We start from the raw sequence: 22,643 nt of genomic DNA on the forward strand, positions 1-22,643 counted from the left end.
CTTCCATTTTTGCAGAGTCCCAAATCAGGTCTTGGTTTCTCCAAAAGACCTATGACCGACACAAGATCCTGGAGAGAAGACTCGCTATCCGGACACTACCCCGCTATCATCCTGCGGAACCGTTGGTGCCCGGCTTACCCAGGCAGCCATATAAGAGTTCGGCATGTTTCTACACCAGGACATCCATCTGCTACATCTCAAGCACAAAACACAGCCTCTGTCATCTCAATGGCCACAAATATGCAAGGCCCTTACTATGTTCGCGGAAGTGCCCTGGGTTCCAGTCATTATCGCATAGATCTCATACGCAGCAACAGCCAATTCTACCTCAACGTTCCCCTATCTGATGTCCAGAACACTTCACTCGGTGTAGAGTTCTTTCGCTTGGCGGAAGAATTTGATGCCCTGGAACGCCACGAGGTGGAAGCCTACCCCAAGCCGATCGACTGTATTTGCTCACACTTTCTCCCGCTGTCAGGATGTGGAGAGGTTGTTTGGTACCTGGTTGCGGAGTCGCGTTTGCTAGATCCGCCAGAATATGAGTGGCCTGCGGCAAGGGCTATTGGGGCAGATGCGCTTGTGGTAGTAAAGAAAACGGAAGAAGCAGGCTTGTCTCGAAGGAGATATATACAAGTGAGACTATATAGGATATGTACAAACTGTGGACAGAAACATGAAAACTAGACAGCCCCCAACTCCAAAAGCACTCTTGCCAAAAACTTGAGAACCAAAAACCTGTTTTTTCTCCTTTTCGCCTGGGTATAAAAGTCAAGAGACCAAAAGCAAGACAGAGTAAAGAAATCACCTCCAAATATGTACATCAAATCTCAACATGAGAAACCATTTAGAAGTGGTAGGACTGGTACTCTCTGATAGCTTTGGCAACAATGGCACCGCCAGAGGTGTACCAAACAACTCCGGTCTTCTGAACACCGGGCCAGGTGTCTGTTCCAAACAGGGAGTTGCTGCCGGTGAAGGTGTTCTTGGAGGCGATCAACGAGTTGAAGGTGTTGTAGACGCTCTGAATGCTGATCTGGCTCAAACCCCACACGGTAGAGAAGACGGCGGTGGTCGCAGTGTTGGGGGCAAGGAAGGTGTCAACAACGTTGGGTGCTGAGCCGGTGCCCGAGGGAGCAAGAGTGTACTTGCCAGATCCTTCAGGGGCAACGAATACACGGGTGGCAGTGCCGTTGGTGAGGAGAACGGTCAGAGTCTTGGGGACATTGGGCCAGGGGTCGTTTCCGAAAGTGATGTAAAGGTTGGCAGTATCGATGACAATGTTGTTGCCGGACTTGAAGTTCTTCACCTGGCTGGTGACGTCCATGTCGGCGTAGAAGGCAGAGATGACGGTCAAGACGTTGATTTTACCGGTCTTGGCTCCAGTAACGACGTTGCTTCCAGCAGATGTGGGCTTGCCGAGTTTCTGCTTGAGCCAGCAGGTTCCGCTTCCAACACCAGCATTGCCGCCAACGTAAGTGAAGGCGTTGCAAGAGGTGTCAGCATCGCAGGCGGTCTCGCAGTCCTTGTAGGACTTGGAAGCCTGGGCGTTAGAGTAGGCACCGACGTTGGAATCATAGCCAGAGTAAATATCGTAGGTGCTTTGAGAGCTCGACTCCTGGGAGGTAGGAGCGATGTTGTTGTTAGGAACCTTGCCAGATGCTAGCGCGGCGGCGTAGGCAGAGTTGATATATCCGTTGCTGCCGGCAATGAGAACTTGGAATTGGTTTCTCCATTGGCCATAGTTGTTTGCGTTATCCTGTTTCACGTTAGTTGGTCCTGCAACTTGAACGTTGAGTCAAAAAAGCTCACATTGGTCACGGCGCCACCCCAGAAAACGCACTTTTGAAGAATTAGCAATCGGCTCAGAAATGGGGAAGCAAGGGGAGAAAGTTACCTTGACCTGTACGGTCGTCGGAGGATCAGAGCATGAAGAATCGTCGGGATTGACGCTAGGATCTCTCTCGAAGTAGATATTGAAGCTGTTGCATCCAGAGATAGCATTGCACTTGGCTGCACATCCAGGAACATCGTAGGCTGTCATAAGAGAGAATCCCATGTAATTGTCAGCCGAGTTGGACGCGTTCAGAGCGACGAAACTGGAGACGTAGCCAGTAGGCACAGCCTTGTTGGCAGCGGATGCACTAGCAGGCAGGTTGAGGTCGGCAACCCAGCCAGCAGCAGTGTCAGGCTGAACAGCATAGTTGATGCCAGCGGGCTGAGGAACACAAGTGGTGGCAGCACGCTTATCGACAGCAACGCTCGAAGTGGCAGCTGCGATCACAGAAGCGGAAGACAGAGCTGCGGTGACATCTGCAGGAGAGTCAAAGACATTGGTGGCCGAGGGATCGGAAGATGGAATGGCAGTGGTAGCCAGAGTGGTGGCAGTGATGGTCGGAGCATCCTCAGCGGTGATGTAGACAACAGGAAGATTGAAGACTGTTGTAGGGACAGCGACGGAGATGGCATCGATATCGATGGAAGTGGTGCTCTGAGCGCTCACAACGGAGGCACAGACGGCCAAAGCTGCAATACCGCGACGCATGATTGATGCAGAGGAAAGTTTTGGAAGGAGTGTAAAGAGTAGCTAGTATAGCAAGGAGAAAAAGTGGTCGGAGTCGTTCAGAAAAGGTATGGATGTGGTTGGAAAGAGAGAGACTGGTACTGGAGTGATCGAAGGAGTTGTAAGGAAGAGATGAGATGCTGCTGATGATATTGCAAAAGAGATAATTTGCTCAGCATACTTATACCATTGTTTACATATGCTGTCCATACCATCTACTGAGACATGGCAGGGCTGGATAGACTTGGGAGTTCGCTTGGCGGACGTATACTTTTGACCGTTGGACTCGGTCATCGGTGAGCCCATGTGCTGTTTCGCACATATCCGCGTAGGACAAGCTGTGCTGTTTGAAGCCAACACGACCGTCATTCTACGTTATTCTATGTTACTCCCATGCATACGGTCAATTGGAAGTGCATAGGGTACCTGTCCAATTTGTCGAGGACAGTTCAAGCTGGCCAAGTTGGATATCATATTCTAGATGGAAAAGATCGTTGGAGGGCTGTCGACAGCATTCGACTGGAAGCCTGGAGGTCGGTCTCCCTGAACCCAGAAAGAGCCACTGATGGTCTGGTCACCAAGTGCGACTCTCAGCCATCAGTCTGCCAACGTGCCCATCAGCCTCTTCCTAACCACGCCAAAGTGGTATACGAAGTAGGGCTGAGCATCTGAGACAGGAGGTTAGATCAGCACAACGTAGAATCCACAACGTCGCGGAGGAACATCTTCGGATGTCTCTGTGCTCGTGACGTGCAACGGGCCAGATCATGCGTCAAGGGCTCGAGCGAGTGAGACATTCAGCCCCGGACGCTGTGCTCAGCGAGGAACCAATTCACGATCGATCTACACGTGCTCTGATTCTTTGCGCTGTGTGAGAAGATCATGAGGGAACTTTTGAGAAGAGAAGGCGGCTGGACGAGAGGAGAGGTTTCTCGAGTAAGCGTAGCGCCCGGACCAACACGTCGCGTCTTGTGCTTTGAGCTGTCCGACTTGCCTGAAAGTACGCATCGATTACGGAAACCACAGAGCGAACACAGTTCATAGTGCAAGATAGAGAAGATTATTCATTACTGACTATCTTGAAAATAGTGTTGTAGCTACAAAGCTCATGAGACAAAAAACGCTATGTAAGAAGAAGAAAACTATTGCTCACTGCCAAAAGCAGGGAATCTGGCACCCTTTGAACTGTCACAAGGAAACTGGACGATTGCCGGGCTCATAAACCCGGCATTCTGGTTGGCTGTAGTCTGCAATATGTACGAACCGTCCGGCGCTCTCAAGGTGAACTGAAAGCCACCAACGCCTCCGCCGTTCGCGAACCATATGCGAATGGGGTAATATGTGTTTGCAGTGAGGTACAAACTAACAGTTGCAGGAGCTGGCGCGCTCCAGGACTGAATCAATTGGGCGTTAGAGCGATTGTAACCGGATATCGCGAAGGACCCCAGCCAGAAAAGAGTGACATCGTCAGCTTGAGGTAGGTCGATGTAGTAGAAGCCAGTGCCGCGCCCAGCGAAGAGGTAGAAGACATGGTTGAGGGCCAAAGACTCAGATGCCTTGACGCTTTGGGTGATACCATATACATTGGCAGTATTTTTGTCGTCTGTGTATTCACCAATGTACGAGATGCCAGTGGCTTGTGCCGAAGGTGTTACCGTCTTGAGAACCTCAGGTTTGAAAGCAGGGTACTGCGAAGTGGCTTGCTGACCGGGGACTGGGTTGACGTAGAAGCCGACAGCAGCTCCTTTATTACTGCATGTAGTTGCCGGGGTCGGGTAGATGATCGAGACAGTGCCGGTAAAGCCTTGAGTGGGAGTGATGGTCGACGTAGCGATAGTAAATGCAGTGCCAGAATCGGTCGTGACTGTGATATAAGTCGTGGTTGTCGCTGATGGGACTGAGCCTGAAGTTTTTACAATGACGGTTCCACTAAGACCGTTGAAGGTTGTTGTTGTAGTACTTCCGGGACCTGCCCATACTGTGGTGGTTGTGGTGTATGTGACGGTTCCCGGGACGGTGTAAGCATTGAAGCCAGCGTACGAAGGAAGCCAGGCCATGTCAACGTTGTAGTTGTTCAGTTGGGGTGTGCGAGAAGTGCCCGCCAGGTTCTTGAAGTAACAGGTATTGCCAAGGTACGCGAATCCAGAGCATCCAGGGTAAGCGCCGCTATCACAGATGGCAAAGCAAGAGTAGAAGTCAGGAGTGGTCTGGTTGCCGATATCAGCCGCATACTGAACATCATAGCCACATCCAAGAGTGTAGTTGACACCGTTGTAGTCAATGAATGAGTCGCCAGCCTTTCCAAGAGATGAGCATGTGGCATTCTTGCCAGTGGGTGCCGCTGACCAGGTGACACTAGTCTGACCCTTGTCTTGAGGATAGAGTGCATAACCGTAGGAGTTGGTGAGGTTGTAAACAGTTCCACTCGAAGAGTCTTTTGCTGTCTTGTAGATGTCGTAGTTTGCCGCATCAGACGTGGTGAAGAGATAGCATCCCATCAACTGGGATTGCCCGTTCAATGTGAGGTTGAAGACGTTGAAGTAGTTGCAAGGAGTGTAGGTCGAAGCCTTGTTACTTTGTGCAGAAGCCTTGCTGTTAGCCGTATATGTGCTGCACAAAGAACTGCACTGAGTCACATCGTAAGTCGAGAAGTATTTTTGGCCGATGTAGATGTTGGAGCTGTAGGCGACAGCATCCAGAGCACTGGGACCTTGGAAGGTTGAGATCGATGCAGGAGCTGGATTGAGGTTATAACCGTTGGATCCCTGGATGACGACCATAAAGTCCTTGCGGTATTGCCCAATGTTGGTAGCCTGCGAGGCACTTACTGGACTGCCATATAGCGCACAAGTGATCTGAGCAGCAGCGTTGGGGTTGGGGCAGGAGTCATCGGGAATAGAAGTAGGCGTACGTTGAATGTAGATGTTGAATGCTTTGCAATCAGAGCGGGCGTTACAGTATGCAGCGCAAGCAGCAGTATCGTAGGAAGAAAGCTGTTGGTAGCCAAGGTAATTTGGTGCGAAGAGACCAGCTAGTTGTCCTGTGAAACTGGTGCTGTAGCCAGCAGGAGGATACCATTGAGCAGAAGCCAAGCCAGCCAGACCCGTGTCGACCAAAAATTGAGTGGGTGTATTTCCACTGAGGGAATAGCTGAAGAGTATGTTGTTTGGGTTACTGCATGACGTCGCAGCGGCACGCTTCATCTTGGTCGAACTTGTCTTTCTGGTCGAAGTAGACGTTGATGCTCTGCTGGAGACGGACGTGATCTTCTTGGTTGATGTGCTGATCCTTGCAGAAGATGAAGAGGTCTTCGTCGTCGAAGTGGTCATCTTCTGATTAGAGGATGTGGACGACTTCAAAAACCCAGCGACGTAATTTTTTTCGGCGGCGATAGCATTTCCTGCAGAGTTCTTCAACCAGCAAGTGCCATCTCCAAGTCCATTGTCACCGCCCACGTACGAGAAAGCAACACACCCCGAGGTAGTATCGCATGCGGTCATGCAGTCAGCATAAGATTTGGTAGCTGCCTTGCTCGTGAAGGATCCGATGGAAGTATCCGAGCTACATTTCATTGTGTAGACCTTTCCCTTAGCATCAGTGATGTCCTTGTTGTTAATGGCAGGGCAAAGACTGCTTGAAGCAATGGCGGATGAGGAACTCGTCTTGGTGGACGAAGAAGACTGCTTGGTCGACGATGATGATTTGGTAGCCGATGAAGTGGCCTTTTTGGTGCTCAGTGTCGTCGGTAGTATGACAGAGGAAGACGACTTGCTTGACGATCGAGTTGAAACAATTGATGATGACTTTGATGACGATGCAGCCGATGACGACTTGGAAATGCTGCTCGATTTGGCGGAGCTTGTCGTCTTCGTGGAAGAAAGAGAGGCTGACGAGCCTGAAGAGACCATTGTCGCCGCATGTTGTGAGCTCAAGACCGAGACAATTGATGAAGCAACAGATGAAGTCTTAACGGAGGACGTCGAGGATTGGCTGTTGCTCGCAGATTTGAGTTGTGGCTTAGCCGAATAGACTTTGCCAAAGTCAACATCTTGGGCTTCCACAAGCGCGGACAACCCAAGAAGGACGGGAATAGCAGTGTCAAGAATACGCATCTTGAATACTGTGAACTTTTGGAGCAGCTGCTGTAGAACACAGCGCTACACGGCGGAGCTGGATTTTATACCATGAGGTGGTCATGGCTCGCCCGGATAGAACAATCGTTGCAACGGAGAATATCAATATTGCGAAGCCCAACTCGAACCAGTTCCTCGTTCATATCGTTGACGGATCTTACTGGAGTGCTTGGCTAGGGCATGTAAGGTGGCCAGGCGGTTCGAAGCTGTGCTCTAGAAAGCCGTTAGTCCGAGGCGTGAGGTTTTGTATATCACCGTTGAGTTCTGATCAACGTCCTACCCTTTGTGGATTGCCAAGTCTCAAATTCTGTCACTTCAAAGGCAAAAGATCAAGCCTTGAAATACCTTACGTCGTGGTCTAGCCTGAATCTATCCGTATAGAAATCACTTACCTGGCATATGCATGAAAGAGAGACTCACCTACCTCCGATGCAAAGACGACGACGCATGAACACATCCACTTTTACAGCGATGGGTCGAGATGAAAACCCCTTGGGCAATAGGGTTCATCCCCTCAGGTTACCTGTCATCTGAACTTTGACCACCCCACAAGGGTAAATTGAGGAGAAAGGGTTCATTCTGGTCCAGATGGATGCAAAGCAGTAAAACCGTTGTGTTGTCGTCTTCGGATGTCGCCCGGATTTGGCATAGGGTTATCGCAGAATCTTGCTGTTGAACATCTAACAGCCGGACGGCTCCTTCAAACATGCGAGATTAGGTGCTCGGGACATCATTCTTGTTGTTCGATTGGTATGTGTGTTCAGTCCCGGCGGAGAAGACAGAGGAAAGGCAAGGAACGATGCCAAGATGTTATGGTCCGAAAAATACCCGGCTTCTATTCCCAACCACGCGTTCCATCGAAAGCATTGATCACATTTCTGGACACGGTCAATACGACAATTTGTACTTAAGGCTGCCGATACCTGTGAATTCTATTCGGTTCAAATGTTGCGCAAACACAGGATGTGCCTTGATAAGCATCAATATGGATGGAGCGCCGATCAACTATTCTGTCGTGTTTCATCATCCGCTGCGCGTCCTGATGAATACGGCTATACGGTAACGGTCATGAATATGCTAGGCGGTGTTTGAGCATCTTGTTCTGTTTCAAGAACACGACTATACGGCGTACATGCAGAGCCAAAGTGATTCCCTATCAAATGTTTGTTTATGGAGACGAGCAGAAATAAGTATATCATTGGCTCTCTGTTCACTTCTGCCCATGTCTTCCACTTCACATCATTGCACACTCTCGTTGACTTCTCTCACTGCTTGGATACACTGGATTTCGATCCATCACCATAAACATGGCACAGCACTCTTTCTATGAATACACACCGTCCAAAGCAGCTGCTATCATCGCTTGCCTCGTCTTCGCTGTCATCACCATCCTTCACTGCTGGCAACTGTTCCGAACACGTACCTGGTTCTTCATCTCCTTTGTGATCGGCGGTTTCTGTATGTGTCTTACGATATCCGGCTCTTCCCTTGCTTGCATACTGATATCCTACAACAGTCGAAGTCGTCGGATACGCCGCCAGAGGAAACTCTGCCAACCAACATCCCGACTACACCTTGATGCCTTACATCATTCAATCTCTCTTCCTGCTTCTTGCGCCCATCTTCTTTGCAGCAAGCATATACATGGAACTTGGCCGCATCCTCGATCTCACAGAAGGAGAATCTCGCTCTCTGATCAGGCGCAAACTACTTACCAAGATATTCGTCCTGGGTGATGTCCTTTCCTTCTTCGCACAGAGCGCTGGTGGCGGCCTACTTGCTCAGGGCAATGAGTCTGGAAACAAGATTATCATCGGTGGATTGGTCCTCCAACTACTCTTCTTTGGCTTCTTCATGGTTTCGGCTGCAGTCTTTCATCGCCGTATGTCTGCAAATCCCACGGCCAAGGCGATGGGCATGCCTTTACCGTGGAAGAAACATCTCCATGCGCTGTACGCTGGAAGTGTTCTGATCCTGGTTCGCTCGCTCTATCGGCTGATCGAGTATCTTCAAGGCGGTAGCAGTGGTTACATCGTTGAGCATGAGTGGACTTTGTATGTCTTTGATGCTCTACTCATGATTGGTGCCATGTTGGTCTTCTTCTGGATTCACCCGAGCGAGATCAGAGCGCTTTTGCGTGGTGGGCGTGCGCTTCAAGGTTGGACGCCTTTGAGAGTTCTTGTGCCACTCCATACTCAGGCCTAGGATATATTGGGATTTGTGGAACAGAGTCAACGGATCCTGACACTATGGAGAGTCTGGAGATATCCACATTGCTCATCGCGATTTTTATGCTGTATCGATTCTCTCGGTCATGGTGTTCAAGCCAAGCGTTGGAGCATATAGCATCCTCGTTGAATTTAATACAGCCCTGCACCGGGAAAATACAACCGATTCGGTTCATGATACGAGCAGTGGCGAATTCTGTTTGAGACCGTTGTTTCTGATGAGGGTGAGGGAAGAAGATCGAAGAGCTCAAGGAAGTCGCGTTGTCCAGACACGCCAAGACCAGACCCACTTTCCGGTTTACGGCACCCGACTCTTGGGTCGCAATTATCATCTTCCAACCATCTCGCTTTCCATCAAGAATTCTGCTAATTCCTCGTCAAATTTTCATGGATAAGCGAGACTGTATATCTCGAGTTGTCCCCGATGTCTACTCCCGAAACTCCACGCTCGTTCTTGCAAAAAGCCGTCAGTCCAAAGTAGCAAACGTGTAAACGGTGAGTCGACGTGACTGACGGCGCTTGCAGTGTGAGAATTGCCGTCTGAGGAAAATCAGATGTGACAAGCAAATTCCATGTGCCAGTTGTCAGACTCTGGGTATTGCTTGTCAGGCTGCTGCCACTCGAGCCGTGGAGCACAGACCTCGCATCGTGGTGACTAGTCAATACGAACGACAGATTACCCTTATTCAGGAACGGCTTTTGGGTATTGAAAGCAGTCTCAAACAGTTGGCTCGAGGATCTGTGGTTCCTACTCCTGTCGTGAGACCGGAAGTCAATCATCCATCGAACCAGTCGGATAAGTCCATATCCATTTACGAGGGAGAATCGTCTTTTGGTAGTCAAACGATACAGGCAGGTCAACTTGCCAATGTTACGGCAACAGCAGTTGCGGGATTACCTTCGAGCGAGCTGTCTAGCGCACTCTCTTTGCTGAAAGACAGCTTGAAGCGGCATGAAGCTTTATCGCGGACACACGAGACGCACCTCAGCAGAAGAATCAAGCTTGAGTCTGTGGATCATCAAGATTTACCACCTGCTGCACTTGTTATCGCTCTGATCAACATAGCCAAAGGTTAGTGGTGTCACCACAGACTCAGTTCGCTGATATTGAACCTTTTTTTTACAGCGCGTCCTTCTATCTCTCTAGTCGCCTTCTCATATAAAGGCGTGGCAGTGCTGGAAACACTATGTCAGAAGGTCTACTTTCCGCTCGAACCGCCGCCAGCAGGCTCCATGACCTTCTTCTATGGCTTCCTCTACTTTGTCATTCGCGATTATTGGAGCCAACAAGATCCTGCGCTTCGTGAATACGACGCACAGGCTATGATAGACCTTTGCGAGACGAGGTTTTGTGCTGGACTTGAGAAGTTTGAGACACTCACAGTGCCGGTGATGCCAAACATTCAAGCGCTATTGTTGGGTGTAAGAGATATCAATCTGTTTCATCTATTGTACGTACTGACCAGAAGTCTAGGCAATCAAAGCACAGGAAGAATGCAAACTATCTCTGAGCTGGACGTTCCTCTCTGCCGCCGCCACCATGTGTCACACCCTCGGCTTGCACCGCAAATCTTCTCTTGTCCATGAAGACCAAGAATCTGCGGATATCAAGCGACACATGTTCTGGCAATTATATATGTTAGACAAGAACTTGTCGCTGAACCTTGGACGAGGATCAAACTTCCCCGACTCTGATATCGATGCCGAATTCTATACGCCATCGTCGAACCCGGCGCAACGACCTTGGGACTTGATGGCACTTGCTACTATATTGTTCGCAAAGCTCCAAGGACAAGTTTACGACAAGCTTTATTCTGCTTCAGCGATCAACTCGTCGGTTGAGGACCGCAGTCGCGCGGTTGATGAACTATCGTCGCAAGTCAATGCACTCCGCAACCAACTCCTTTCAGTCAGTCGTCGCATATCGTGGGCTGGAACTCTAGACTGACGACGGCATAGATCGACTTCAATGGTGCTTACTACCAAGAGAGACTACTAGGAATGGCGTCATCGGCCGACTTCGTTTGCTATTCGGTACTGACGGTGATCTATCGCGCTCAACCCTCGACGGGTAACACCACTGAGATCAATCCTCGATGCTATGAAGCGGCACGCCTCGGACTCGAGAATCATCTGCGTTGTTTCGCGCAATTCCGGAACCGATCCGTGCCACAGCAAGCCGAATATGTGAACTGGTGAGCGAACTATCCATGTGACTGAACAAGAAAATGTGTACGCTAACAAAACAAATAGGATCCTGCTCTATCCTTCTTTTACCCCCTTTACCGTCGTTTTCATCCACGCCATCGCAACATCAGATAGCGTCGAGCTCAACCTTCTCCAAGACACTGTCCGATCCCTCGACCACATACAGTCGCTCTCTCCAGCAGCAAAACGTCTACATGATGTGTGTGCGGCATTTGCCAAAGTGGCTGCTGCATTCATAACTTCACAACGTACCCTCGGCGGATGGCACTGTCGTGTCGATGGTACTTTGGCACTTGGTTCTGCAGAGACTGACTTCCAGGATGATCTGGCAGCGATGGGACAGGATCAAGATGCGCTCTCGGCGTTCTTGTGCAATCTGGCGGGGCAGAATCGACCATTGACTGATTTCTTGCACATGGACTTACTGGATGCTGAGCTGGGGCTCGGAGATATACTTCCTCCTACATAGCGATGATACACGGTAGTCGGTTGACAGATGGTAGGCGCAAGAAAGGAGTCGGAGGATAATGATGATGGTAAATTTGGCAATGTTTGCCGAACCAAGATTTGGGCTGCATGCGATGTAATCAGATGGGCAGGAGCAGCCGAGTGGTGGTCATGCAAATTTCACGTCGGACTTTCATGTAGAGATACAACAGGACATCGGGGTATGTTGCAGAGAGCGGTATTCGAGACCAGGTTAGTATAGTAGACTCTATGTAGCAAACAAAACCTAGCTATATGAGTACCCAGCTGTGCGTATTGACACTGCAGGGTCGCACATGCACACATGCAGAGCGCCGGCGAGGCCGAGGCGGGTCAAGGCGCGCTTGTGGGGTACGTGGTCAAAGCTCGGTCGACGGGTGATTGGCGGGACTTGGGACGACGGCTCGGAGATAACTCACGACCTTCGTGTACCCACTTGCAACTCGATCGCATACACACGCACGGCACATGTCGCTGCCAGTAACAATGTCATGGACTTTCTCAAGTCGTGCTGGACCAATCTACAAGCTGTAGTAAGTCTGCCCCCTTGACTCAGGGGCTGCTGACCAGCGGCTGACCACTTGTCTCTAGGAAGGATACTCGTCCATCGACTACCTCATCTACAATCACCAGGACGCGACGCAGGGCCAGAAGAGCGATTGGGACGATGCAGACCATAGGAACGAGGTTCTTCTCGGGTTGCGACAGCGCCGGGTGCTGGTACAGTCGGCGGTACAGCAGAAGAAGGTCTGCGTCTTTGGAGGTTTCCAAGCCGCAGACGAGTACATGAAGTCGCTGGGATGGCAGGGTGAGATTTTTGAAGCAGTTCTGATCAGAAAGTGTTGGCTAACACGCGACATGCAGTACACCAGCGGGGAAGACTCGAGGCGGCCGCTCTGACACGCGCCAACAGCGACCCCAAGGTCGTCGTGCAGAACCAACACATCTTCAGCATGTTCCTTGCTGCTGTCGAGGCTTCGCTGTCTATCTCGCTATCGCAGCTGTGTGGTGCTATCCGGGTCGGCCATCTTACGTGGATTCTCCCGGCCGATGGTGATCACCAACTGCTGTCTCTTCGCGCGCAAATGACCAGTCAGGGCACACTTGCTCTCCTACCCCACGCGAACAACACCGGTCTATCCATCGCTTCCGAAACTGACGGCGTCAATATCCTTCTCGCTCCTTCGGGCACCCCTGCCACCATCGCCTCTCAACTGGACAAGATCGATGGAAACGACGGCGCGTCAACGTATCAAGCTCGTAGAGAAGCCCGTATGCGCCTCAGTCGCCGAGCAAAACACGAGAATTGGAAAGAGTCGGCTGCGACAAAACTGGAACAATCAAATCTATTACACAACGAGTCCTGGTTAAAGGTCAGTCTGCGTCCGTCGGCTGATCAAGACCAAGTCGAATGTCTATGGCCTGCTCCCTTGTGCTTGGAGATAGCTTCACGTCAAGTTCCGCCTTCGCTGAATCGGGCAGACAGTATGCGCTGGTTTGACTCGAAAGACCCCTATCAGAATCCTCTGGACACTGCCGAATCCTGGTTTCTCGGTCAAGAAGAGCGTGCAAGTCAGGAACAAAAGATGCGTCAGGCTGAGAAAGAAAAGGAAAACGCTGCCAATAATCTGTCAGATGAAGTCATACCCGACCATTTGTCTGTCACGTCACCCCTCTACTCGCGTAGTATACAGGACCAGATTAGCGTGAATGCTATATATCCAACACCACCCGACGCCATACCTCCGATAATCTGCGCGGATCCGTCGATACCCAACGTCATAGTCTCTGACAATCCTATCGAATCATTATCTAGCTTGAACGAGGAACTCCAGGACCAGGACCAGGATCAGGATATGAGAAGGAACAGCAACACCTCGGACGTTGACCTGGACACCGAACATTACCGCAAAGGAAGCACTGATGATTTGTTCGGAGATGGCGATGAAGAAATGCTTGGAAATCCTGGTGTGACGGATGCTGATTTCAGCTTCTTCGATAATCCTGGAGGTCTCAACTCTCTACCTCCAGTCACCGGCCATCTTCAGGAAATGGAAGATGCGATTCCTGACCCCACGCCAAAGTCCGAAGTTGTTATGCTCCAGCAACAGCCCGATACAGCCGAACCTGAAGATCACATACCGCAGTGGGATCTTGTCACTAGCCACATGAAAGAAGAGGAACCAATCGTCAAAATGGAAGATCTGGCCGAGGAGAACGTTACCACTCCACTTCTAAGCCCACTGATGATCAAAGAGAGACTTTTGCCCACGGACAATGAAGAAAAGAGTGTTCCTAAATTTCGGCGTGACAGCACGTTCTTGCCCGTGGTATTCAAAGGCGACCTTTCAGATTTCGACGCCAAATACAGGACTCTGGGCAAATTTGACGGCCGATTTGTCAAGAAGGACGAGATCGCAAACAGATCTAGCAGCATCGCACTCCCACCAAAACCGGTCAGAGCACGCACCTTCAATCCGCTCTCTCGGAGACGCGCCACTCTGGCCGAGACGAAATTCACGCTCAAAGATGAGGGTGCTTTGCAACAAGATTCAGAGTCCGAGACAAGTCAAGAATCTGAAACGGAGAGTATGTCATCTGTCGAGGGAAGCCTTCGGTCACTTGACATCCGGAAAAGGAAGCGGGGTTCTGCCGATGAAGGGCCAACTCCAAGACTGCTTGCCGAATCGATCGTGGAAAGCGACGTAGAAAGTGTCATGTCGGACGCAACAGCTATGGCTGACCCTGGACCCGTCATTGATCAGTTGGCTTCTGCAAGAGAATCTCAGAATCGTGTCACCGAGCAGCAGCATAAATTCTCAGACAATCTTTCGGTATGGAGGGCACCTTCAAGATCGGTACCACCAAGTCAAGACTTGAACATCTGGTCTGTCCTGGACTTCACTGCGGATGATCTTGTCGATATAGCGCAGTTTGTTGCTGAGCAAAGTACTTTCGTCGAGGTTTCGGAAGATGATGCCGCATATTCTCCGACGGTTGTCTCACCCGTCTATTCGACTGCGCAGGATGCTCTGCGACAGGTGTTCGAAAAAGCACAAGATTGTGATTTCGTGAGAGTAGGTACGATGGCTGCTCATCACGCTGAACAAGCTATTGCGGCTGCTGCCAAGAGTCAGCAGCGTCCTGTGCCGCGACGGCCGCCTGGTACTGTCAGCTCGGTCATTACGATACCTGCACCCGCCGTTCAAGTCCGCCGAGCAGGCCAGGGATGGGAGCTTCAGCCGACCGCCATCAACTTCTGGGATACTCTCGGTCTGGAACCTGCGCACGGCCCGAAAGATGTTGCAGCATTTGTTCTCTACCCAGACAGTGGTGTCATGGGCGAAGCTGTTGCCGACTTCGTTCAAGACATCCGCTTGGCGTACGAGAGTCGCAAATTCGGCAAGCACTTCGTCGGTGGCGAGACAGGCGAGCACGAAGATGGACTCGTGCCGTATCGCTCGCATGGGGAAGCTTCTGTCGTCAACATACTGCGAGGTTTACAGACTGCTTGTAACGCGCTCGGCGATTTGCTCCATGACGCCGACCTCGAAGACACCATTGTCATCTACATGATCAACCCCTTTCAAGACGACTCCATCATCAAGTATCTCTGTGGCTGCTTCCAGGCGTTACTCATCGCATACTCGTCGGATCGCGAGGACCCGCCCCCATTGATCTTGCAAATCGTTCCTATGAATCGCATCGCATGTCCGACTGCAATGATTGTCCCCGACCAATCTTGGTTAAACTCGCTCGCCGCTTTCATATACGACAGAGTTCCCTTGGATACACCCACCGACCATGCGTCCTTCTGGCCTCTCAACACATGTCCGAGTATCCACCTCGGCACCCCTCCAAGCCGCAAAATCAATTTTGCACTTACGGACCGCGTATCGAGGAATCTACTGGAAGAGGCAAGTATTTTGCATGTCGCTTATGCCGTAAATGCAGACAACAGTTGGTTGAGCGCAGCATGGACAGACAACACAGGCACGCATTGCCACAAAGCATCCTACTGCCTCAGCAACACCGACGGCAGAATCATACTCACAGAAGTTCGCGACACGACGTTGAGTCTTTGCCGCAACAACCCGCATCGCATTCTCGTTGCCCGCGCAGGCGTAATGCGCGACTGGGAAAAGCGCGTTTGGCGCGAGAGACCTGGTGAGAGCTGGAGTATCGGACTACTGGATGTGGATGTTTCGCCAGCATTGCAGGTCTCTGCAAACACAGAAGGCAATAATGGACCAGGCGGCCAAGGTTTGTGGACGCCAGCAGCTACACCTCAAGCTTCCACTTTTACCTCTCCAGAAGGCGTGGATACGAAGCCCTCTACTCCTGTCGAAACGCCCAACTCGGCCGCCAACTTGAACACACAGCAGGAATTGCAGCAGCAGCAAATCGATCCAGAAGCCTTCCTCATCGACAATACAGACGAGACATGGGGTGTCCTGATGCCCTTCTCCTGCACCAGAGCAACCACGCTCTCCCGCCCTCTAGCCAGCGGACTGCTTCTGAAACGCGGAGCTCACGACTCTACAGCCAATCTGCCATCAGTCGCCATCGATCTGATGGATGTTATACCTCCAAGAATCTCCGATACTGGAGTCAATTGGTTGGGATTTAGGGCGCCGGAGACGGTGTTGAAGGAATGTATGGTTTGGTATAGGGGTCTGGGGTTGCTTGGCAAGTTGAGAGGGGTGGGTGGGTGCAAGGAGGGAGTGAATGGTAATGGGAGTGTGCCTTGGCATTTGGGCGTTGCGATGTCTGGGGCTGATGCTTTGCAGGGGTTTTTGGAGTAGATGAAATGGCATGTGGGAGGGTTCTGTGTATGCATCAGAACCAGAGAAGAGGTAAAAGTAACACGTTTTCTCTGAATATTCCTAGTCACAAGTGGTGCTTTGAAGACGCACGGTACAGAGACACTCTAGGAGGAGAATCCCATCAAAATGAATTCTTCGGTCTTTCGTTGATACAGTGCACCAATAGTCTCGATTGTGCAAACTCGATTCGCAGATACTTTCTAGCTCGCACCACTGGGTATCGAAGGCGCGTAGATGAAGTGCTTCTGCCGTGTGCTCTATTTCACAGCGCTGGATTGAACACACAGGCGGCAGTGCATATTGTGCAAGCCCGTCGACCACCGTATCCACCGTATACAGCTTTGCGTATAGATACGAACGCTATGCTGTGCCATTTCGGATGACCACTACCCGCTCGAAACGAGATATAATAACCATTGCTCTGGCTACACAGACATCTCTTGCCGTCAAACCGACGATTGACTCTATCATCTCCTCACCATGATCGCCACAATCGCCGCAACAACTATTCTCTTCGTCCTGGCTCCAGCGGCTCCTCGCCAGTCTGCTCAAATGCCTGTTCTTGATGATTTGCACACTTGGCATCCTCCCAATACCTCTGATCGTTGGTCTTCCCTATCTCCTGCGTATTTAAGTGTAGATCCCAATTCTGACGACACATGATAGTCAGGGGACCATGTCCGATGATGAATACACTCGCAAACCACAACTACATCCCTCGCAACGGGGGTAACATCACCAAGGACAATGCGATCCGTGGTCTTGGTGAAGCTCTCAACTTCGATGAAGCATTAGCAAGTTTAATGTGGGAGCAAGCCATTATTGCAAATCCTGCACCTAATGCTACCTTTTTCACCCTGTGCGTCTCTTGTCTCTTTTTCCCCCATCTCCGCTTCTCTCACCAAAAACCGCCTACTATACTGATTGATACCAAACGTTGCAGTGACCACCTCAACCGCCACAACATACTCGAACACGACGCCTCACTGTCGCGTGCAGACGCATACTTCAGCAACGCCTCTACCTTCTCCGCCTCCATCTTCTCCCAGACAACAAAATTCTGGAACAAAGACACACTGACGGCGGAAATGCTTGCCAACAGTAAACTAGCGAGGATGATTGAGAGTAGAGCTTTCAACCCTGACTATGCATTTACGAGTGGCAATGAGGAGTTTGCTCTTGGTGAGGTTGCTGCGCCGATTATTGTGTTTGGGGATACAGAGGCGAAGACGGTGGAGAGGGAATTGGTGGTGGAGTTTTTTGGTAAGTTGCAGGAGCGAAATTTTGATGCAGGGTTTGATGAGGCTAATGCGGTGGTAGAAAATGAGAGGTTGCCTTGGGAACTTGGGTGGATGAAGAGGAAGGAGAAGGTGGGGTTGAGGGATGTGTTGGATGTTGTGGAGGCTGTTAGGGACGCTACTAGTTTGTTGACGGGGAGGAGAGACTGAGAAGCGGAGTGTCAATGGAAGGAAAGAATGGTAACGGTGATGGCATGTAGAGTGCTCGTCGGAGCATCCATATCCCATGAGCCTTGCTACAAGTTGTGACTTGGTCTACTATGAGCGCTTTGATATAGCAAAAGCAAGAAGTCTAAATCCCTAATAGCTCCGCATTGTCGAAAGTGTTCAGCCAGTATTCCCATGTTTGCCCACCGTCCTCTGATGTATCCAAATCAAGGTCAAACAGCTGATGATTTGATGTCAGTCCCTCTGACACCGGATGCACGAATTGCGGTATGCTCGTGTCCGTGTCTTCAACAACTCCGTGCCCAACAACTCGACTCTGCTGGATTTGGATCTGCTGCAAGAAGACTGGCATTTGCCCTGCAGTTGAAGCTATTCGGCTCCATGCTTTGAGAGCTAAGCTGTTGATATTGTGACAGTAACTTGTATAGAAGTTTTTGTGTTGCCAACTCAAAAGTTCAGGGTTGTACTGATATGCCAATCCAACCTGTTTCCACGCCTCCTCTGAGGATGCCTCACTGATAATTTCAAAGGCCAAAGTATGGAGAACGGGAAACAGAGCCTCAAAGCAGTAGAATAGCTTCGTATGCCATCTATAGCAATCCAACATCTGACTGGCGCAGCTCGAGTGTTGAGTCTGTAGAAGTGAAAGGGCCGTGTCAAAAGCTTGATGTCGTTCTGTTGCTGGCTGAATCTCAGTCGCGTTTTGCGCCGGATGACAATGTCGTAGAGCAAGACGGTAGCCAGTTGTCTGAATAAGACAGCGAGAAACACGTTGCAGTGGGATTGAAGCATCACAATGCCTGGCATATTTGTCTCCAAGGCGAGCCTGCAATTGTTGGATGGCATGAATCTTGCTTTGCTCGTTGTCCGAGCTCGAACCAAGATCTCGTACAAAACCGCCAATGTCATATCTGATTGAGCAGAATAGCATCTCTGTCACGCCGTCTCTCTCTAGCGGCATTGTCGTCATTTCCGGGTGGAGATCCGCATCGTTGAGATTGAGTGGACGTTTGGTGTCGAATATGAGTATGTGCGCTGGATCGCTGCTGTCAATATCTTCGCACAGATTGACGTAATGACGGTTCAACAGGTATATCTGCCACCAAAGTCTACGACTCATTTCTGCGGCGAAGATTGTCTTGCTCCGTAGATTTTGTTCTCGGTGGATCCCCAGACGATGAGCCAGTCTCACTGCGACACCAATTACGAGCCAAAGACTCTGAGGAGAGCTGTGCTGCCTGGCTGCTATCTGATGTTAGAAATAAGAGTTAGTGTGGGAGCTACGAATGTCGGTGAGTTGGAACAAAATCACACTAACCAAGTACAAAACGAGGGCTTGCAGGACTTCCGTGCTTGCGATTTCCATCACTTCAGCACCGACTAGGCAGTTTTTCGTCATTGCAAAAAAGCGACCAACGCATTCGTGCTTCGAGGCTTTCATGAAATGCCGGCATTCCTCGTCACCGAGAGACTCGACGGATATAAGAAAGATGGATGAGAGTAACGCCAGTGACTGTTTCGGCAGATCATCCGGCTTGCAGCTCGCTGCTTCTAGCACCATACGTTGCATGGTCTGTACATGGTGGAGATTGGTCAAAGGATTGACGTTGTCGATGTATACTTGCCAAAGCTGGAAGATCTGTACCGGTTGAGGCCATTCGGAATACGACGGTGCTTGAGTGGCTATATGATCGAACAGAACAGATTCCACTCTGAATGGCAAGCTGTGACTGGTGACGTTGTTCTCCGTGACAGATTGTAAGGCATGTTGTGGCACACTTGCAGGCGGAGACACAAGATCACCATCTAGGGGTAGGAAGCTTGATGGGTTTCGTGCGTCTGAGTCAGGGGTCGCAAAACTCGATCGACTCCTTGCAGTCGTAGATATGAGGTCTGCCCTTCTCCGTCGTGTGGCCGGCGTATTTCGATTCGTTCGCTTACAATCCGCGTTGGCCTTTTGGCATGCCGCACATGGGACTTGGCCGTCACACTTGATCTTGCGTTGTTGACATCGCGAACAGCTGTGGTAACGGGTGATGGGGGTACTCATACGTAATTCTGATGGTTCCGTGCTGCCCAGAAGAAGATACGATGTTTAGTCCACGAATCGAACAGTCAAAAGGGAGCTGGCAGTCGAACGCGGCGACAACGGAACCGACGGGACCGACGGGACCGAAGGGATTGAGCGGCCCGAAATCTTCGTCTGTCTTGGCACGGACAAGATCGATTGAGCCAACGACAATCATGTCACAAGTGGCAGGTATAGCAACACTGCTTGGTCCCGTGTTTGCTGGACATTGGGACTTCTGCCTTGAGGACGAGAGCGAGTTACATCGATCCCGATTTCCTCACGCTTGTTGCAATTCGAGCGGCCAATTTGACAGGCACACGCACGCTAATCCTATTGTTTTGTGGATGACAACAATTGCAAGTGCAGCTCGGAATTGATGCCTTCCCTAGGCGGCATTCAAAAGTACTCGCATTCAAATGATTCTACCTCAAGCTGCAATACCATCATGTCATGAGCCGTGAGGCTTCAGTTGCTCAAACGCGGATACGCTACCTTCTGCCAGGCAGGTCGCTGCTGCATCCTCTGATACCATGCTGCAACATATCTTCGCGACGAAACTTCAGCTTCCATTGAAAGCTGGGGAAGGAAGTGAAGCCACGGGAGATGGTACAAATCGACAAGCGACACCTCCTGCACAGCAAGTATATCAGTGTCCATTAGAACGAGCACACATGGACTACTTACATCGCCCGTCACATATGTCTGTCTCGAAAGCAATTCTTCGTAGTAATCAAGCACTCCTCTGAATTCGGCTTCCATGGTTTCGACCACAGTAGAATCTGCTTCGCCGCGACCAAAGAACCTATGTCGAACGCATTAGCCAGAGTGTCACGGACTGCCACTGAACTACTGCTTACTCCTTGAACTTCTTCTCATACGCAAGTTTGAAGACGCTCGTGTCAAAGTACGAATATTCGACAGATGCGGCCTGCTCATACATAGCAATATCCTCCGGCAATTCCGGGAGCGACATCCCTGAGTCTGGAGATGCATACTTGGCGACTAGATATTTGCATATGGCTCTGGACTCGAACAAGTGCAAGCTGCCGTCCTCAAGTGCGGGAAGCTTGCCGAACGGATGCATTTCGCGGACAAACTTTGGTGTCTAATAGAGGCATCAGCTTCCATCGCGAGAACCATAAGCTCGGGTAGTTTTACCTTGTGTTCAGCCTTCCCCATATCGATGGAAACCAGCTCGTATGGCAGACCGAGCTCATTCAGAACGAGCATTACTCTCTGAGTACATGTGGAAAGCTTGGATCCATGGAGTCGTTTAGTCATCGTTTTGCTCAATTCCTTCTTCGCAGATGCTCTACCATGGAAACTAACTATTGACGCTGAACTCGATACTTATACTGCCTTGCAGACGGATTTCCGACATGCGGTCCCGTCTCGGTGTAGGGTCATTCTTTCGGTCCCGTTGACATACATTCTCAGCCCAGAGTCGTTCACGCGCCGCATCAAGCAGGTCGGTGTTCCTCCATCAATGCCGATAAGCTGTGTCGGATTGGATACCTGCTCTTAGTCGAGGTAAGAAGGGACCACAGGTTCAACATTCAGAAGCATTTAGCCTGAGTGATAGAGTCTTTGCACTTACGAGGTCGCACCGATGGCTCGCCAGGTCATGTCTAGCAGTGTAGCTATAATCGTCTTTCTAGTTTTTGTCGGCAGATCAATGACAATTTACTGCTGCTACGAGACATGATGAAACAGACAGATGGATCTGATGTCATGGCAGCTTATACGAGCTAAAAATAATAACGTTTGACTTTAGCCTCAGCCAAGACCCTCCAGGTTTCTATTTTCAACCACCGTTCGAACGCCTTCTCGCCACAGACGAGCTCCTCCACTTCCAGACTACACCTCAAAGAGCTATCACAAGGTCGATTTTCCGCCCCGTCCTTGGCGAAACGGAGCTTTACGAAGGATCGCCTGCGATATACCCATAAACGTGGGGTCGAGCTCGCCTACACGAGGATTTGCATTCACAGTAGCATCGCAAAATTCTCAGACATGGTAACGGTGAGCGAGCAGTTCTTCTCGGCTTCAGTCATTTGGACCGAAACATCATCCAAAAGGTAGGGAGATGAAGATATATAAGACCTCGACGTGATCCTCCATCAACTCATATCTCATTCACACTTCACAACACAACAATACTACTACACCGACTCTACTTCATCTTCGTCTTCATACCACTACCTTTTACAACACAACATCAATTACACAATCAGCAAGATGCTTTCCAAGTCGCTCATCTCCATCTTGGCCTTGACCTCCATGGTCTCTGCCTCCCCTGCCATTCGTCGTCAAGCTTCCAGCACCGACAACTGCGTTGCCAAGGACAACAAGTGCCGCACCACTCGCGGTGCTGACGGTCTTTCCGCCAACCAGGCTCAATGTTCCGCAGACAATGCAGCTTGCCAGGGTGCTTGCTACGCTGCCTACAACACTTGCAGAACCACTCGTGGACCTGATGGCCTCTCCGCCAACCAGGCTCAGTGCGTTTCCGAATACGCCAGCTGCCTCGGCGAGAACCCCGTCGCTTCCACTGGCGGTCTGATCTCGAGCTTCATCCCTTACTCCGCTACTGCATCTTCCTTGACTACTTCCGTCAGCTCCCAGGCTTCCTCTGCCAGCGCTGCTGCCACCACCAGTGCTGCTG

At 50.6% G+C, this 22,643-nt stretch overlaps 11 protein-coding genes across 11 annotated transcripts; 6 read left to right on the top strand and 5 right to left on the bottom strand.

Annotated features, from left to right (window-relative positions):
- Positions 1 to 1,672: 1,672 nt before the first annotated feature.
- Positions 1,673 to 2,542, bottom strand: M436DRAFT_19484 (uncharacterized protein; the record flags this gene model as incomplete). Its single annotated transcript, XM_013572905.1, has 3 exons — positions 1,673 to 1,756; positions 1,810 to 1,839; positions 1,895 to 2,542. Coding segments are annotated over 3 exons (762 nt in total), but the record flags the coding sequence as incomplete, so codon positions are not given.
- Positions 2,543 to 3,702: 1,160 nt separating this feature from the next.
- M436DRAFT_43521 (uncharacterized protein) lies at positions 3,703 to 4,617 on the bottom strand (the record flags this gene model as incomplete). The annotated part of the gene is made up of 1 exon (XM_013572958.1): positions 3,703 to 4,617. One exon carries the CDS (start codon positions 4,615 to 4,617, stop codon positions 3,703 to 3,705), a length of 915 nt encoding a protein of 304 aa, XP_013428412.1.
- A 330-nt stretch (positions 4,618 to 4,947) lies between these two features.
- M436DRAFT_44416 (uncharacterized protein) lies at positions 4,948 to 5,763 on the bottom strand (the record flags this gene model as incomplete). Its single annotated transcript, XM_013573134.1, has 1 exon — positions 4,948 to 5,763. A coding segment is annotated over one exon (816 nt), but the record flags the coding sequence as incomplete, so codon positions are not given.
- Positions 5,764 to 6,202: 439 nt separating this feature from the next.
- Positions 6,203 to 6,589, top strand: M436DRAFT_80657 (uncharacterized protein; the record flags this gene model as incomplete). The annotated part of the gene is made up of 1 exon (XM_013573303.1): positions 6,203 to 6,589. One exon carries the CDS (start codon positions 6,203 to 6,205, stop codon positions 6,587 to 6,589), a length of 387 nt encoding a protein of 128 aa, XP_013428757.1.
- Positions 6,590 to 8,000: 1,411 nt separating this feature from the next.
- M436DRAFT_80658 (RTA1 domain protein) lies at positions 8,001 to 8,898 on the top strand (the record flags this gene model as incomplete). The annotated part of the gene is made up of 2 exons (XM_013573304.1): positions 8,001 to 8,151; positions 8,210 to 8,898. The coding sequence occupies 2 exons, from the start codon at positions 8,001 to 8,003 to the stop codon at positions 8,896 to 8,898; spliced, it is 840 nt and encodes a 279-aa protein (XP_013428758.1).
- Positions 8,899 to 9,345: 447 nt separating this feature from the next.
- Positions 9,346 to 11,598, top strand: M436DRAFT_43351 (C6 transcription factor; the record flags this gene model as incomplete). Its single annotated transcript, XM_013572928.1, has 6 exons — positions 9,346 to 9,387; positions 9,447 to 9,993; positions 10,048 to 10,343; positions 10,396 to 10,830; positions 10,881 to 11,116; positions 11,175 to 11,598. 6 exons carry the CDS (start codon positions 9,346 to 9,348, stop codon positions 11,596 to 11,598), a joined length of 1,980 nt encoding a protein of 659 aa, XP_013428382.1.
- Positions 11,599 to 12,106: 508 nt separating this feature from the next.
- Positions 12,107 to 16,420, top strand: M436DRAFT_71677 (uncharacterized protein; the record flags this gene model as incomplete). The annotated part of the gene is made up of 5 exons (XM_013573229.1): positions 12,107 to 12,148; positions 12,207 to 12,423; positions 12,480 to 14,658; positions 14,692 to 14,696; positions 14,727 to 16,420. 5 exons carry the CDS (start codon positions 12,107 to 12,109, stop codon positions 16,418 to 16,420), a joined length of 4,137 nt encoding a protein of 1,378 aa, XP_013428683.1.
- A 680-nt stretch (positions 16,421 to 17,100) lies between these two features.
- M436DRAFT_43490 (Cloroperoxidase) lies at positions 17,101 to 17,889 on the top strand (the record flags this gene model as incomplete). The annotated part of the gene is made up of 3 exons (XM_013572950.1): positions 17,101 to 17,300; positions 17,385 to 17,704; positions 17,762 to 17,889. The coding sequence occupies 3 exons, from the start codon at positions 17,101 to 17,103 to the stop codon at positions 17,887 to 17,889; spliced, it is 648 nt and encodes a 215-aa protein (XP_013428404.1).
- A 376-nt stretch (positions 17,890 to 18,265) lies between these two features.
- M436DRAFT_14441 (uncharacterized protein) lies at positions 18,266 to 19,561 on the bottom strand (the record flags this gene model as incomplete). The annotated part of the gene is made up of 2 exons (XM_013572896.1): positions 18,266 to 19,156; positions 19,226 to 19,561. Coding segments are annotated over 2 exons (1,227 nt in total), but the record flags the coding sequence as incomplete, so codon positions are not given.
- Positions 19,562 to 20,443: 882 nt separating this feature from the next.
- On the bottom strand, positions 20,444 to 21,259 carry M436DRAFT_44156 (glutathione S-transferase; the record flags this gene model as incomplete). Its single annotated transcript, XM_013573087.1, has 4 exons — positions 20,444 to 20,608; positions 20,663 to 20,780; positions 20,836 to 21,083; positions 21,137 to 21,259. 4 exons carry the CDS (start codon positions 21,257 to 21,259, stop codon positions 20,444 to 20,446), a joined length of 654 nt encoding a protein of 217 aa, XP_013428541.1.
- A 999-nt stretch (positions 21,260 to 22,258) lies between these two features.
- M436DRAFT_44161 (uncharacterized protein) lies at positions 22,259 to 22,579 on the top strand (the record flags this gene model as incomplete). Its single annotated transcript, XM_013573088.1, has 1 exon — positions 22,259 to 22,579. A coding segment is annotated over one exon (321 nt), but the record flags the coding sequence as incomplete, so codon positions are not given.
- Between the last annotated feature and the right edge of the window lie 64 nt (positions 22,580 to 22,643).

Source organism: Aureobasidium namibiae, assembly GCF_000721765.1.
Source record: "Aureobasidium namibiae CBS 147.97 unplaced genomic scaffold scaffold_6, whole genome shotgun sequence".
Lineage (NCBI taxonomy): Eukaryota > Fungi > Ascomycota > Dothideomycetes > Dothideales > Saccotheciaceae > Aureobasidium > Aureobasidium namibiae.